Source organism: Citrus clementina, unplaced genomic scaffold (assembly GCF_000493195.1).
Source record: "Citrus clementina cultivar Clemenules unplaced genomic scaffold, Citrus_clementina_v1.0 scaffold_1, whole genome shotgun sequence".
NCBI classification, from domain to species: Eukaryota; Viridiplantae; Streptophyta; class Magnoliopsida; order Sapindales; family Rutaceae; genus Citrus; species Citrus x clementina.
Window position 1 is genome coordinate 17,174,290 of NW_006263303.1, and position 14,836 is coordinate 17,189,125.

Genomic DNA, 14,836 nt, shown 5'->3' on the forward strand with positions numbered 1-14,836 from the left:
TTGAACATTTTTTTTCCTATTCATAGATCATAGCCTTAGTCATTAGACCTTTAGGAAAATCAATGGTTTTTCTTTCTAATTTTATTTAATAATGTCTATCTAGCTTTTAGATGGTGAAAGTCTCTAGCTTTTAGATGGTTTACTTTCACTTGGCCCCCTTTCTCAATAAATTGAATAATCCATTTGCCCTAATTTCCATTTGATGCTTGGGGACTGCCCAATCATAAATTTAAGTCTATCTTTATTCCTTCTTGTCTTTTTTATTTGAATAAAATTTTGAAACATTTAAAGAGTTAATTATTTGATGAAAAAAAGAAAAAGAAAAGGAAAAAAAAAGGGGGAAATAAAAAGAAAGAGTTGTTGGAATGAGGAGCTCATGTGCTTGAACTCTTCATCCAATAAGGCTTTCACAAAATCAGTACATAACCAAAGCAAGGTCAGAGAAGGAAACCAAATCAACCCAAATGTGTGAAATAAGAAAGCTTGCAAGAAATTCCCAACAAAGATACAAAAACAAAATGGATAACAATGTAAATTTGCCTTCTGCAAAAGACCACAGCCACTTTTTATTTTTATTTAATTTTTTTTGCTGCTGCTTCCACCTCACCCTCATTGTTGGGTTCTTCAGGGTGAGAAGGCAGCTGATAAAAAGATAAAAGCTGTCCCCACCAATATTTTTTTGCATGGTTAAAACTTAGCAAAACACTTTAAGAAGCAAATAAAATAAAATACAAACACAGGTTCATTCTCTTTCTTGTCAAGACTAGCAAACCTCACCTCATTACTTCGAGATCAACAAAAAAAGAGAATAGTAATCAGGGAGATCAAGAAATAAAAATGGCTTGTAGTTATGTTATAGCCACTTTATAGAAAGAGAGAAAATAAAAGTAAAAAGAAGCTAATAAATAAGCTTTCGCTTATTTGCTCCTTTGCTTGCTAGTAGTAGCAGCAGTTGAAAGCAAGTGTTTGTGCAAAACAGAAAGTTTAAGAGAGAAAGCAAGATCATTAGATCACAAAAGGGTCTAATTCTCAAGTGTTTAGAGAACGAAATAAAACAAAAAGTAAAAATTGATATAAATACAAAGAGAGAAAGAGAAAGAGAGAAAGAGAGAAAGAGAAAGAAAGATGGTGGGCTCAGGAGCAGGAGATAGGAGCAAAGAAGCAGTCGGGATGATGGCCCTTCATGAAGCACTAAGAAGCGTCTGTTTAAACACAGACTGGACTTACTCTGTCTTTTGGACTATTCGCCCTCGCCCGTACTTATTTATTTGCTTAACTCTCTCATCTTTTTTTTTATAAAAAAAAAAAATTCTTTCCTCTTCAAGCTCTTGTACTTTGAGATGTTTCCTCAACTGGGTTTGTTTTGTTTTTGATGTTTTTGTTTCTGTTTGCAGGAGAGTTAGAGGTGGTAATGGTTGCAAGGTTGGTGATGATAATGGAAGCTTGTGAGTATGGTCTTTTTTTGTTTCTTCTCGTTTACTTAAATCCGTGTGTTAAAAATACAAAATTTCTTTTTGTTTTTGGCTCACTCGAGTCAGTTTAGTTGTATTGTTTCTGGCCTTTCCTCTGCTTCAGAACAGAGCATTGCTGTTTTTCTTGAAGAAAGTTATAACTGATAAACATACAATGTTGATTAAATTGGATTATTTTAATGATTAAATGAGCTTATAATGGATTATGTCAAATGGGTATACGCTAATTTCTGATTTCGGTGTAAAGTTTTGAACTTTTTGCAATATTATCTTGAGTCAATACCATGCGTGTTTATTTATTTATTCATAGTGAATGCTTGTTCTTCTTAATGTAAGAGTACTGAGATTTAATAATGTTTTTTTCGTGAAGGATGTTGATGTGGGAAGATGGGTTCTGTCGAGGAAGAGTTGCAGATTGTTTGGAAGAGATGGATGGCGAAGATCCTGTGAGAAAGGCTTTCAGCAAAATGTCCATTCAGTTATATAATTATGGAGAAGGGTGGGTACTGGGTAGGTGTTATTATTAATTTTTTATTTTTATTCCTCTCTGTGTATGTGTAAATATAACAAAGCAAATAGAGTGAAAGAATAGCTTGAAATTAAATTAATTTATGTAATCTTTTTGATTGGTGAATCATCTTTGTTTGCGCAGGTTAATGGGAAAGGTTGCTTCAGATAAGTGTCATAAATGGGTCTTCAAAGAGCCAACAGAATGCGAACCAAACATCTCCAACTACTGGCAGAGTTCTTTTGATGCTGTATGTAACTTTGCCCACTATTTCTTTCTTTCCTTTTTTTGTTTTGTATTTTAATTTTATTTCTTTTGTTCTCAAATCATTTTCATGAAGATTTTTGGGTGAAAAAAGGTAGGATTTGGTATTATATTGCTCCATTATTGATGAGATCGGGGCATCATTTTTTTTCTTTTTCTTTTTTATTATTAATTGATGCTAACCTTTCCTACTTGTTAATAATTGCAGCTACCTCCTGAATGGACTGATCAATTTGAGTCTGGCATTCAGGTCAGCACCAGCACCAGCACCGTCAATTTCACTGTTGTCAGTCTTCGGTTATTTTCAATTTTCAATTTTCCATTTCTTGTACTTAGACTTTGTACTCCTCCATTTCCATTTACCAGACCATTGCTGTAATTCAAGCCGGTCATGGCCTCCTACAGTTGGGATCCTGCAAGATTGTAAGTTTTAGTTTTCCATTTTCCCTGTGCATGCATAAACTAGCAGCTTGGATGATTTTATCTTATTGAAATACGATGTCCCTCCTCAGATACCTGAAGACCTCCATTTTGTGTTAAGAATGAGGCATACATTTGAATCCCTAGGCTATCAATCTGGATTCTATCTCTCTCAGCTGTTTTCTTCGAACAGAAACAATTCCTCATCTTCGACAATTCCTTCAAAGCAATCTGCCATTCCAACTCGGCCTCCTCCTCCGCTCTTCAACTGGGGCCAACGGCCAATGCCATCTACTACTTCAATGCTTGCTTCACCCAATTTTCAAAATCCTGGTAGAGTTGGATTCCCACAAACCAAAGATGAGACTCATATGTTCCTTCTCCCTCATTCATTGGAAGCACCACGAATGGACAATATGATGGGAGAACATGAAAATGACATCAAGTGGCCAAATGGGTTGTCATTTTTCAATGCTCTTACTGCAAGACCTGATGATGCTAAGCTTTTGTTTAACCCCGAGAGCTTTGGAAACAAATCCGATCAAAGTCATCACCCTCTCATTCTGGAAGGGAAAGATATGAATCCAAATTCTGATGTCGGTGCAAACCCAAATGAGTTTTAAGCTTGGACAGTCATCAGGATAAAAACAAGTTTAAGAGAAGCTTTACTTTGCCAGCAAGAATGACTTCATCATCTTCCTCTACTTCAGTCGATCACCATCAGCATCAACCAGTGGAGTATAGGAATCCTGAGCCAGGGATGTATAACGACGTTATGGAAACCTTCTTGGAATGAATTTAGAAAACTTGGTATTAGAGGGTCAGAAATTGTATCTAGGCAAAGCTTTTATGCTTCTTTCCTGCTGAATTCCTGTGTTTGTTTCTAGTTCAGTTTTAAATGTTCGTGTTTTTTTCCCTTTTATCTTTGCTTTTTTTTTTCCCCTCTCAAAACTTCGTAATTATTTGTTGTAGCTTATCCTAACGTAAGTTTTAGCATAAATTTTTATCTCCCATCTTTTTGCCCTTCCAGTTTTTGATTTTGCTATATGAAATAGATGAATTGAGTGATATCTATGCTTCTTCTACAACACTGTTGCCGTGTTAGGTTAAAAGCCCTAGTCAAATACGAAACCCAAGGGTTCATGAATAGATTGCTTTTACTTCACTTCACCCATCAGTCAAAATCCTAGCTAGGGCGATTTCAACATCAGTGGTGTGGAGTGTGGACTGGCATTTTCTATGCCTAGAGCAAAGCTACAAACCATTTTTTGACCACACCAAAAGTTTGCCTAAAACATCACTTGTTGAGTAAGACATGAATATGCTCGTAGGCAGCAGAATATAGTATTTTGTTTAGTATACGCGTGAATTATAATATAAAGATTTTTTAACCGCATGTAGAATGAAGCAATATTAAATTTGGAAACATTAGTTAATCATTTTTTTAAGGACCGAACAGGCTATTGTTTTTTTTCTTTAAAAGAAAAAAATCTTTTGGCCTTGGCTAACAGAGGTTGAAACTGCGTAAGTTATTTGCACAGTGCCGATTGTTATTAAAAAAAAAATGCCATGGGCATGTTTTTACAAGCTTTTATATTGGGTTACATAAATGGTATACGGCGCTGCCGCCTAATTCTGTTGCTACTGATAATCGGTCTTTAAGTCATGTTGCTCCTCTTACTTCCGCCCTGGATGAGTTAGGGTACAAGATTAGGAGGTCCAGGTTGAGTGTTGAGTATTATCTTGTTGTTGAGTCTAGAGATCAGGATGATTCTCCTGTGGAGAGTCCAGTTGATCAAACTGGTGATGCTGATGATATGATTTCGGATAATTTGGGTGCTTAGAAGGTTTCCACGGGCTCTACTATTTTTAGATATGTAGTCGAAGATATTCGGGGTATGGTTATAGGTTTCAGTTCCCACTATACTGATATTCAGTCCAATTTGATGAGGATTTTTGTTGTAATAGAAATCCTGCCGCTCACAATCATTTCTTGTTTGAACCTGAGGGTATTGGGAGGCTTGGGGGCTTGATCAAAGTCCCCAACCCGCGCGCCTCTGGCTCTAAAAAAAGATTTTACTTTAGTCACCGGTTGCAACTTGCAAGCATCACAAGAGGCAGTCCCTCCATTAGCTATTTCTTGCCTCTGTGCTAGTTGTTTTGCTAAGCTTTTTGGTAATTTAGTAAAATGCAAAACATAAACACCTGGGAAGTTAACAACTCAGGACTGAGTAAACATTGCCTCATAAATTGATCCCAATTTGATAAATCCTCCTTGCTTTAAGCTTTTGAAAGTAATTCAAAACAAAACTTTTGATTGCAGACCTTAAGTTTATGATTGCAAAACAAAGGGGAGAAAAAAAGAAAAGAAGAAGACCCAAACATAATCAAACTAACGATCTAACCTCTTCATCAGTTATGACTAAGCTTTGATCTTCAACTGCAATGGGTGTGACCCAAAAGCTTGGGCCCAAAACTTGCTGCAGCTTAGCTGGGGGGTTTCGTGAGCCTCATGAAGCTTAACTGCTTAAGCATCTCACTCTATTGTGGCTGACATTTATTCTATGGCAGAATTAAAGAAGTATAGCCCCCTTCTAATCTGAGATTTCTCTCAGGCACAATTATTCTTGAAATCAAAAATAGAAATTAATCAGTACTTGTAATTCATAAGTATCTTATCTTTCCATTAATTGTTTTTGCTTTCTGTGGAAAAAAGAAAGATAAACCTCAACCTTTGCTCCCAAGTATCAGCTGCCTCAACACACCAATTTTCACAACCTCCTACAAGTACTCATAATTCCGGCAATGATGTTCTCAAAACAAATTAATGATCACAAAATCATTCACAAACTCAATTGACTCAATTAATATATATATTTACTCGAAATGCATACAAATGATGTTCAAAATCAGTGCAAAAATCAGTTACATGGGTGGCTATGACTTAACGTTTGCTTGCAGGATATCATCTTTGGTAGATGGTTCCATGGCATGACACTCTCTGCATGCGAACAAAAATGACATGAAAAATCTTCTGCAAATTCCTGCTGGCCGTTCAGAATTCAGCTTCTTCATCTCACCTTGTCTCTTTGATCTCTGATCATTTTCTTTCACCGAACCCCGACCATTTTTCCTCTGCGAAACGTCGCGTTTCAATGCTGCAGGAACTGGTGTAAGATACCGCCACCTTTGAGAAGATCCATACAGTTGTGTAGTAACCATTTTACTTGCTGTTGTTGCAGTTGCTCTGTGTGCAAGCTTATTATAATACAACAATTTCCTCTCTGAATTGTCACTCGAACTTGTTCTTGCACTGCTGCAACTACTGCTCCTGCTGTTTGTACTGTTGCTTCTTGATGACATGAGTGAATCTTTGCTGCTAATACTGCTTGTTCGACTCGTTGCACGAGAGGTGTTTTCTATCACAATGGCTGTAGCAGGTTGTTGTTGACACGGGAAAGAATGAGGCAAGAGCCTGCCATTGAAGAAAAGATGATCAGCTGGTGAGTTTCTCGATGGATCTTGAGAGGGAGAATCAGGCGTCAAGCAACCAAATTCAAAGTCGGAATTTTGGTCTTGATTTGGGGTGCTAGAAAAACAGAACATCTCGCCAGAGCCAGACTTTTTCCGGCTGTCCTCCATGGTGGTTAATTTCTGTCGGGGAGCTAATTGAGGTGCGTATATGAGTGAGGTTGCATACTAGCATCTGTGTATATATATGCAATGCAACACAATGCTTATAATGAATGATATGAACAAGTTTTTTGGGGCCCTTTTGTTGGGTGATTTTGATAATCTCGGTGGTATAAATCATATGTAGTCATATACTTGCCAACTCAACCTCCAATTAGCACATGGTATTGTTTTTGGGTTGTAATTATATTGTTAGTGTTGCTAAATGATGTAGCTTAGTGTGGCTTAGCATCCTCATGAAGATGCCATGTCAGCAAAAATTCTTAGAATATGTATAGTGTTATTAAGTTCAATAGTGGGATACGATCAATTAATCCTACCATTATCATATGGTATTTGCTTATTCTATCCTTTTGTTGTGAGAAAAGAAACTTCAAGGAAATGCTTTCTCTGGTACTTTGTTTGTTCTTAATTCAATAGATTTTTTAGCCTTTAATCTTTCGTCCACTTGCTTTTGTTTCTTTGAAGGACACATCCTCCCAAATATACTCTTTTGATATGTAAAGCAAAAGATACCTTGAAATCTACCAATGAAGAGAGATAGAGACAGAGAGGAAGTGAGGGAGGTGGGCTAATAAACTTAATCAATAATAACATGTTAATTGGATTGTTATCCTTTTTGTTTATAGGCTTTCACAATTTCACAAGACCGAATGCTTTGATGGGATCAACAAAGACTCAAAGAGAGCTGCTTTCTTGCGTTGTGGGAAGCAAAGGCTCCGTTAGGGACAATCAACACGCTAAAGAAGAATCAAAACTATCAATTACCAAAGATTAATTAATTTCATCAAACACTTTGATAGCTCCTAGAAACGAGGACAAATCAGATATTAGAATAATCCTTGTGTCTCCCGTTTGGGTTTCTGAGGAAGACACTCTTGGGCCCATTTCAACAATTCATGTTCTAAGGGCCACCAGTCAGCCAATTCAAGGCCTAACTTTTTGTCCCCACAAGCAAAGCAAGTCATTTTGGAAGTAGGATTAATAATAATAATAATACTCTTCCTTTGTTGATACTCTAATTCTTAGATGTGGTAGGTCTCTCTGGTTTCTCAAGAGTGGATTTTGGTTGACTGGGAGACAACTTTTGACCAAGAATTGTCCTATGATTTTTCATTTTTTTGTCTGGGCTATATTTTGGTCCAAATTAAGAGGTCAAACCCATAAACTTAGCCCAATATGAGGAAACAGATACATATTTCTTTTTCTTTGTTTTTTGGGGTGGGGGGATAAAACAAATACATATTTCCAGGAACCCAAAAGGGGAGTACATGCTTGTGTTGCTACTAAATGCCAATGCAATTGCCAACTGCTTCCTCAATTGCTCCATGCATGAAATCCAAGTGAACCTTGCAAGAGTAATATATTTGATTGCACGGCGGCTGCTAACTTACATTAATTATAATTTACAACTTAACCTAAAATTAATCTTTCACAATCCTTAAATTATTTGAGTAATAATAACTTAAAGGTACCAGATTATTTTTATTAGTGCTCTTATAGATATGAGTAGATATTTAGGTTTCTCAGCACCATAACAAAGTTATTTAAGCAAGGCTTTTAGATTTATAATATTACCGAGAATAGGGATGGCAGATTTACTCGGACCCGATGAACCTGGATAATCCGGGCCGGGTTGAATCTGTACCGGAGTGTAAAATAATCCGGATCCAGAATGAATTTTTATAACTCGGATATATTCGGGTCCGATTCCGGGTTTAGGCGAACCCGGATATTCGGAACCCGGACCTGGATATCTTATTTTAATATTTTTTTAATTAATTTTATTGATTAATATAAATACAAACATTAAAAAAACCCCAATTTTATCTAGGTTGCAGCCTTCGCGATTGCAGCCGACAGAACTCAGAAGCTTGGGTTACTTAGCTTCTTGCAGCCTTCGCGATTCGCCACCGACAGAACTCAGAAGCTTGGGTTCGCCACCGTCGTCCGTCGCAGCTCGTACTCTCGGGTTCGCCATTCATGACCGTCGCAGCCTTGGCTACTTGCAGCTCCAAACAACGATCCAAGTTTTTACCGTCGCAAGCTAGGGTTCGTGGTTCGCTACCGTCACAAGCTCGGATTTGCGGTTTGCCACCGTCACAAGCTTGTGTTTGCCACCGTCGCCGTTGCAACTCATACTCTCGGGTTCGCGACCGTCGCAGCCTCGGGTTCTTGCAACTCCAAACAACGATCTAGGTTGCTATCCTTTCGTTTTGATTTCATTGTACTTTGTTATTTGATTTTATTTATGCTTGAAATATTGTTGTTACAGTTAAAAGATTCGAAATGGTTTATGCTTGAATGAATTGTTGTTACACTTAGAAATGTATTAATTTTTTATTTTTAGAATTTTAAAAACTGATTCATTGATTCGGGTTTAAAACCCAGAATCTGGAAACCCGTTGTTTTTCGGGTTGAACCTGGATCCGGGTGAAAATACCGGATTAAAATCCAGATTCGAGAGGAGAAAATGGCATCCGGATTCGGATCCAAAATGACTAAACCCGGATATGAACCCGAATTTTGCCATCCCTAACCTGGAATGTTAATAAACTACATATTGTATATACCATAAAAAAGGATCTAATTCTAATTATCATCAATATTTTGTACACTCGAAAAAAAAAATTAACAATAATTTGTTTTGCCTACGGATTTCCAGCCGTTGACCACGTGTCGCTCACTTGCTCTTATATTGCACACACGTGTCATTAACAAGCAGTTTTGTTTGCACAATCCATGCAAAATGCCCAATATATGATAGGCTTACGCTGAGAAACGGGCTAAGTTTAATTTAGAATTTAGGGCAATTTCACATTTTTTGCATTAGCAAATAGAGTAATGCTCAATATATTAGTGTTAGGTATTGTTTGACATCAAAGTGTTGTAATTTTTAAGTTATAAGTAAAAAAAAAATTATAATAGTAAAATAAGAATTAATAGTTTATGATAATTAATGACTTTAAAATATAAAATTTAATATATATATTATAAGTTTATTTTTTAAAATATTTTGTTATTTGTTAAATAATTTATTGTTGTATCTATCCAACCATAATAACGAACCCAATTTTAATTAATCCAACTTTTGTTTTAAATATTAAAATATAATTTTATAAGTTTTCCAGCGGTTGAGACTAGAATTAAAGATATTTAAAATCCTAATATTTTTTGTATGTATGTAATAGAGTGGATCGACTATTTTTAAATTATCTTCTTTACTTTTGAAAATCTAAAGATTTCCATTTTTTTTTTCAAATGGCAAGAAAAATAGACGGTGGGTTGGTGAAATTTTTTCAGTCTTCTTAATAAAATAGGAATAAATTAAAATTTTCAAAAATAAAGAGTATGATTTGAAGATAGTTAATTCATGAGGAGATAATTTGAAATTATCCTAAATAGAATTGAAATGAGATGCAATTTTTAGGTAAATATTTATTTAGTATCTATATTTTGATTTAAGTAACTGTTTAATCTTTATATTTAAAAATAAACCTCAAAACACCCTTGCAAATAAATATGTTATATACTTACCCTTATTTTTTCTTTACTTTTATGATAATATCCTTGTAACAATTTACTTGACATTAATTAGTATATATTTCAAAAAGTTAATTCTAGCAAATGAACCAATATTTATTTATTAGTATATCAACAAATAAATATCAGTATAAAATAATTAATATTTTTTGTACCATGCAACTGTTAAAATTTATTTATAAAATAATTTAAGTTATCAAATTAACCTTAAAAGTAGAAATAATAATAAAAAATTTACATTAATTTTAATTTTAATATTACTTTAATAAATTAATATTTGTTCTCTTTTTATTAATGTCGTTAAAAATATTGTTACGAAAGTATTATTATAAAAATAAAGAAAATAAAGATGAAAATATCACATATTTAATAATAAGGATACCTCAAAATATTTTTTAAAATATAAAAATTATAAGAAATATTTTATTTAAAGTAGAGACTAATCAAATATTTAACCGTAATTTTTTCTTGGTAATCATTTCTTCGTTTACTGTGCTTTCTATTTATAGCCACGACCACGACTTCAACCGTTCAGCGTCGTGCGGCGTGCCAAACCCGTTTGTAGGAGAGATGAGATTACCCTTTCATTTAATTGATTTCCATTTGGAGTTAAATGATAATAAATAAATAAATAAATAAATAAAATAAATAAACGCTAACGCGTCATTGTACAGCGAAGAACGCGGCAAAAGTCGTCGTGTCAACCGTTAAAGGATCCTCATCTTCTTCGCTCCCTCCTTCGCCACTGTGTCTGTGTTTATCCCCATTATTTCAATTACACACTCGTATTAAGAAATACAGAAGCAGCAAAAGCCATGATCGGTAAGAGAGAAATCTTCAATAAGATGAAGGTATCTTTTTATCTTTCATTACAATTCTTATTATCATAGGTACCCACTTGTCGCATGAAGTTGAGATTGACATGGCACCATTGTTTTTCATGTTTTTGACTGTATGGGTAGCAACTGGGTTCTTGTAATTTAACCTTCTGGATGCAAAAGATTCATTTTTTTTAAGAATGCCCTTAATGTTAAAATTTGGTTCAGCTGAGAGCTGGAGAAGTCAGAGTTTCAGAATTTGACCGCTAGTATACAAAATTGAATTAAATATTAAGATGGATTCAGGTTCATGCTTAGCAATGAAGAGGAGGATTGAGGAAAATGGAAAAGTTCTGTCTGTGTAAGGTGGCGGTTATCTTGATTACTTAGTTTATCCTTTCAGACAACTTATTTTAGGCCACACTTTTATCCTAGTCGAGGGGATGCACTCGCAATGCATCAAGGCCAATTCCATTCGTGGCTTCCCACCCCAGTTTGTCCAAATTAAGGAATCCCCTCAGAAATGTGTGTGAGAGGAGTAGAACCCTTGATCTCTTGCTTCCAATCCAAGGCTAAACCAATGGGGCTGTGATGTAGGGACTTTTTTTAATTTATAAGGTGGATAGATTATGCGCTAACATGGTTGTATTGTTGAATAAGTTTTTTAATTTCATCTTTATTATTGATTTAAGAAGGAACAAGTTGTATGTATCAACCACCGTTACCTTGTCTTACTTCAAAAACAAAGTAGTGGATGGTTAATATTTTATAGTGTCAACACTTTTCCTCCCTTTGTCTTTTTCAACTATGGAGCTCTTTGTGATTGCAGGAGAAAGTATTGGGCTCATCTCCTGATTCTGGAAAAGGAAAGAGTAAGATGAAAAAGCATGTAACTCATGGCTACCACTTAGTAAAGGGAAAGGCGGGTCATCCCATGGAAGATTATGTCGTTGCGCAGTTTAAGCAAGTTGATGAGAATGAATTGGGTTTATTTGCCATATTTGATGGTCACTTAAGCCATGAAATTCCTGATTTTCTGCGGACACATTTGTTCGAGAATATCTTAAATGAGGTAACTGATTCTTTCGAAAATCTTATTCCAAATACTTTGGAGTAGCGATTCGACTGATGTATCATGCCTTATAACCGGGTATTAAACTGTATTTAGCTCTCTTCCGAAGATGAGAAATGGGATCAAAGCAGCCGTTGTTTATAATGAGTGTAGAATTGCCACATCAGTTCATTTCATAGTAGAACTTGCATTAAAAAATATCCATTACTCCAATGTAGTGTCTTTTCATGCTCGTTTATTGGTAATTTTCTATAATAATGTCTCATCATGTATTTCTGATTCATTTGATTGGATGACATTTGCATATCTTAGTTCTAGTTTTAGTGTATTGATCTAGCTAATTGTAAGCTCTGCTAGCTAAACATTACATACATGAATGTCTTTCTTTAATTATTGTCCCTCTTTTCCTGAAATCAGCCTAACTTCTGGCAAGATCCAGAAAGTGCAGTCAGGAGAGCTTACTGTATTACTGATACTACAATTTTGGAGAAAGCAGTTGATTTGGGTAAAGGTGGTTCAACTGCAGTCACTGCAATATTAATCAACTGTGAGAAGCTGGTAGTAGCAAATGTCGGTGATTCTCGGGCAGTCATATGCAAGAATGGTGTGGCAAAACAATTGTCAGTTGATCACGAGCCAAGCTCAGAAAGGGAGCATATTGAAGGCAGAGGAGGCTTTGTGTCAAACTTTCCAGGTACCAGTTTTACCTAGAGATCAGCTAATTTTGTTCTGTTTCCACCTGGGTAATAACGAGTGTTCCCTCAAGGCTTTTCTATAATTTGAGATGACTTACCATTGCATAACTGTGAAATCAGTATATCATGGCTGGTTCTGTTTACCGGGGGAACATTTGCTTAAATGGGGATTTGTGGTTCTTTTACTTGTAGACATGGTGTTTGATCATTAGCATGACAAATTTTCTTTTACGAATTCAGGGGATGTTCCACGTGTTGATGGACAATTGGCGGTGGCAAGGGCATTTGGTGACAAGAGCTTGAAAATGCATCTGAGTTCAGAACCACATGTGGTGATGGAGACGATCGATGATGATACAGAGTTTATTATCTTGGCAAGTGATGGATTATGGAAAGTTATGTCGAACCAAGATGCAGCAGATGCCATCAAGAATATAAAAGATGCTCGGTCTGCTGCAAGGCACCTTACTGAAGAAGCACTTGCTAGAAATAGCTCAGATGACATTTCCTGTGTTGTCGTAAAGTTTAACTGATAGTAGTAGATGAGATCCCTCTCCTGTTTCACAGAGGACTGTCTTTAGTTATTTGTTATGCACCTTGGTATATTGGTGAACGTTCATCGGTATACTGATCTGCTGTGCCATATAAGAAAACCTGTTTGTGTTCTTATTAGGAGTTTATTAGATGCAAGAAGCATGCTACGGACTTGTTTCTTGTTGTTTATACAGTTCCTGAAGCATAAATGTAGCTAATACTTTAAAGATGTTAACTGTAAACAATGTCATTTGTTTGCATTCGCTCAATTATCTGTTCTGATATGATATGTTCTGCTCAGATAATGATGCAAGTAGCTATGATCCTTGTTAACTTTATAGTTTATAGGAACTAAGAAACCTTGAACCCTAGTTCCGCATCAAACAGTATGTCTAGAATTAAAATGAAGCTGAGATTGAAGTTTGCAGTGGACAATTTATTTGCGTAACGATTGATTCCTCAGGAATCAACAAGTTCGGATGGTAGCATTTAACATCATATCTAGAATAGCAGTACAAAAACTCTTAAGGCCAGTCACCAAAAGTATAAAGTATTTATTGTTACCACAATTTATTCGAAGGGTGCATCACACCGGGAGAATCAAAGATAATTCTACTTCATGCATAGCCTAGATACTGCTGTTAGGAACCACCGTATGCCGGCGCTAAAGGAACCTTAGAATGACAGAAGAGAGGAGGAGCCTAAGGATGACAGAAGAGAGGGAGCATCCTGCAATGCAGAAAGTTCCGGTCTTATTTGATCTAGGAATGCTTGTAAGGTCTATTCACTTGGACAGGTGTCTACAGTCTATTATTTTCGTCAGCTTGTCTGAACTGATCGTCCTACTGAGGACCTACCCCTCTGCAGCTTGATCCTTCACCAGTTGTTTCAGCTGTGCTCTTCCGACGCCTCTCATTGTGTCCAGCCAAACGCCTACGGCAACTCCTTTTCGTTTCATCAAATTCATATAGCTCGTGGAACCTGCAATACAAAGCAAGAGACATTACAACCTAGAAACTGAAACATTTTTAGAATCTGGAACTAGACAAGAAAGCCTTGGGAGATTTTAAAAACATTATTCTTGGCAAGGGTGGCTGTTTGATAAAGGATCAAGAAGCACTGAAGCATGTACCGCTATGTTAGCACTTAAGACTTATTCATTTAGCACTAGTTTGTTCAGTTAATGGTGAAGATGTAGCTTCTCGAAGTGGTCAAAGCACATTTAAGATTTCTAACCAACACATCCAAGCAGAAGCTGATCACAATAGCAAAGAATCCGTAAAAATGGTACCTGCTGCATTGCTGACAAAACCTTTGCCTGAGACCAGCAACAATCACAACAGGAGCCTTGGAATGAGTTTCACAGACCTTGTGGCGCCTGTGGTATCGTCTTGCATCGGTTAAATCAGTTCCGCACTTCTCCACCATGCAACAAGGTGATGAAGTCCCGGCAGGCGCTGCTCTTCTTCCGGTCGCTTTCTTCTTTCTTTCATCGTCTGCATAACAATCAACACCACCCTCTTCTTCTTCCATATCGTTGTCCATATCGTCCTCAAGAAAGCAATCCTTGACAGTCTTTTCCTTTAGCTAGCGATGTGCTTCAAGGCTTGCCGCATCCATTGATATAGCAGGTGTGTTTTTACGATGGGAGTGAATTTGATGATGAAAAATGTTGAAGCAAAAGTGGGGAACTAGAAGCAATGAAGTGAGTTAATGGAAAAGGTGAAAAGACTGGAGGAGGACCACACCCTGCTTTTGTTGTTTTTTGTAAATGATTAGAAGCTTCAAAAGAAAAATTTATTAATTGGGTTTGTTAT

The 14,836-nt window shown here is 36.2% G+C and overlaps 4 protein-coding genes across 5 annotated transcripts; 2 read left to right on the top strand and 2 right to left on the bottom strand.

Annotated features, from left to right (window-relative positions):
* The first annotated feature begins 823 nt into the window (after positions 1–823).
* On the top strand, positions 824–3,682 carry LOC18054079 (protein RICE SALT SENSITIVE 3). Its single transcript, XM_024178069.1, has 8 exons — positions 824–1,256; positions 1,395–1,445; positions 1,843–1,971; positions 2,125–2,230; positions 2,453–2,494; positions 2,611–2,667; positions 2,757–3,210; positions 3,282–3,682. Exons 1-8 carry the CDS (start codon positions 1,126–1,128, stop codon positions 3,458–3,460), a joined length of 1,149 nt encoding a protein of 382 aa, XP_024033837.1. The 5' UTR covers positions 824–1,125; the 3' UTR covers positions 3,461–3,682.
* A 1,919-nt stretch (positions 3,683–5,601) lies between these two features.
* LOC18054080 lies at positions 5,602–6,352 on the bottom strand. Its single transcript, XM_006451738.2, has one exon. It carries the CDS (start codon positions 6,304–6,306, stop codon positions 5,602–5,604), a length of 705 nt encoding a protein of 234 aa, XP_006451801.1. The 5' UTR covers positions 6,307–6,352.
* Positions 6,353–10,513: 4,161 nt separating this feature from the next.
* Positions 10,514–13,288, top strand: LOC18054082 (probable protein phosphatase 2C 39). Of its 2 annotated transcripts, none has more exons than XM_006451741.2 (4): positions 10,514–10,751; positions 11,548–11,790; positions 12,208–12,484; positions 12,726–13,288. In XM_006451741.2, the coding sequence occupies exons 1-4, from the start codon at positions 10,716–10,718 to the stop codon at positions 13,016–13,018; spliced, it is 849 nt and encodes a 282-aa protein (XP_006451804.1). In that variant the 5' UTR covers positions 10,514–10,715; the 3' UTR covers positions 13,019–13,288. The 2 variants fall into 2 exon arrangements, with proteins under 2 accessions (XP_006451804.1, XP_006451805.1); XM_006451742.2 differs by having other exon boundaries at positions 10,514–10,722.
* Positions 13,289–13,390: 102 nt separating this feature from the next.
* On the bottom strand, positions 13,391–14,795 carry LOC18054083 (squamosa promoter-binding-like protein 13). The gene is made up of 2 exons (XM_006451743.2): positions 14,311–14,795; positions 13,391–14,000 (listed from the first exon to the last, which is right to left on the bottom strand). Exons 1-2 carry the CDS (start codon positions 14,562–14,564, stop codon positions 13,862–13,864), a joined length of 393 nt encoding a protein of 130 aa, XP_006451806.1. The 5' UTR covers positions 14,565–14,795; the 3' UTR covers positions 13,391–13,861.
* Positions 14,796–14,836: the final 41 nt, after the last annotated feature.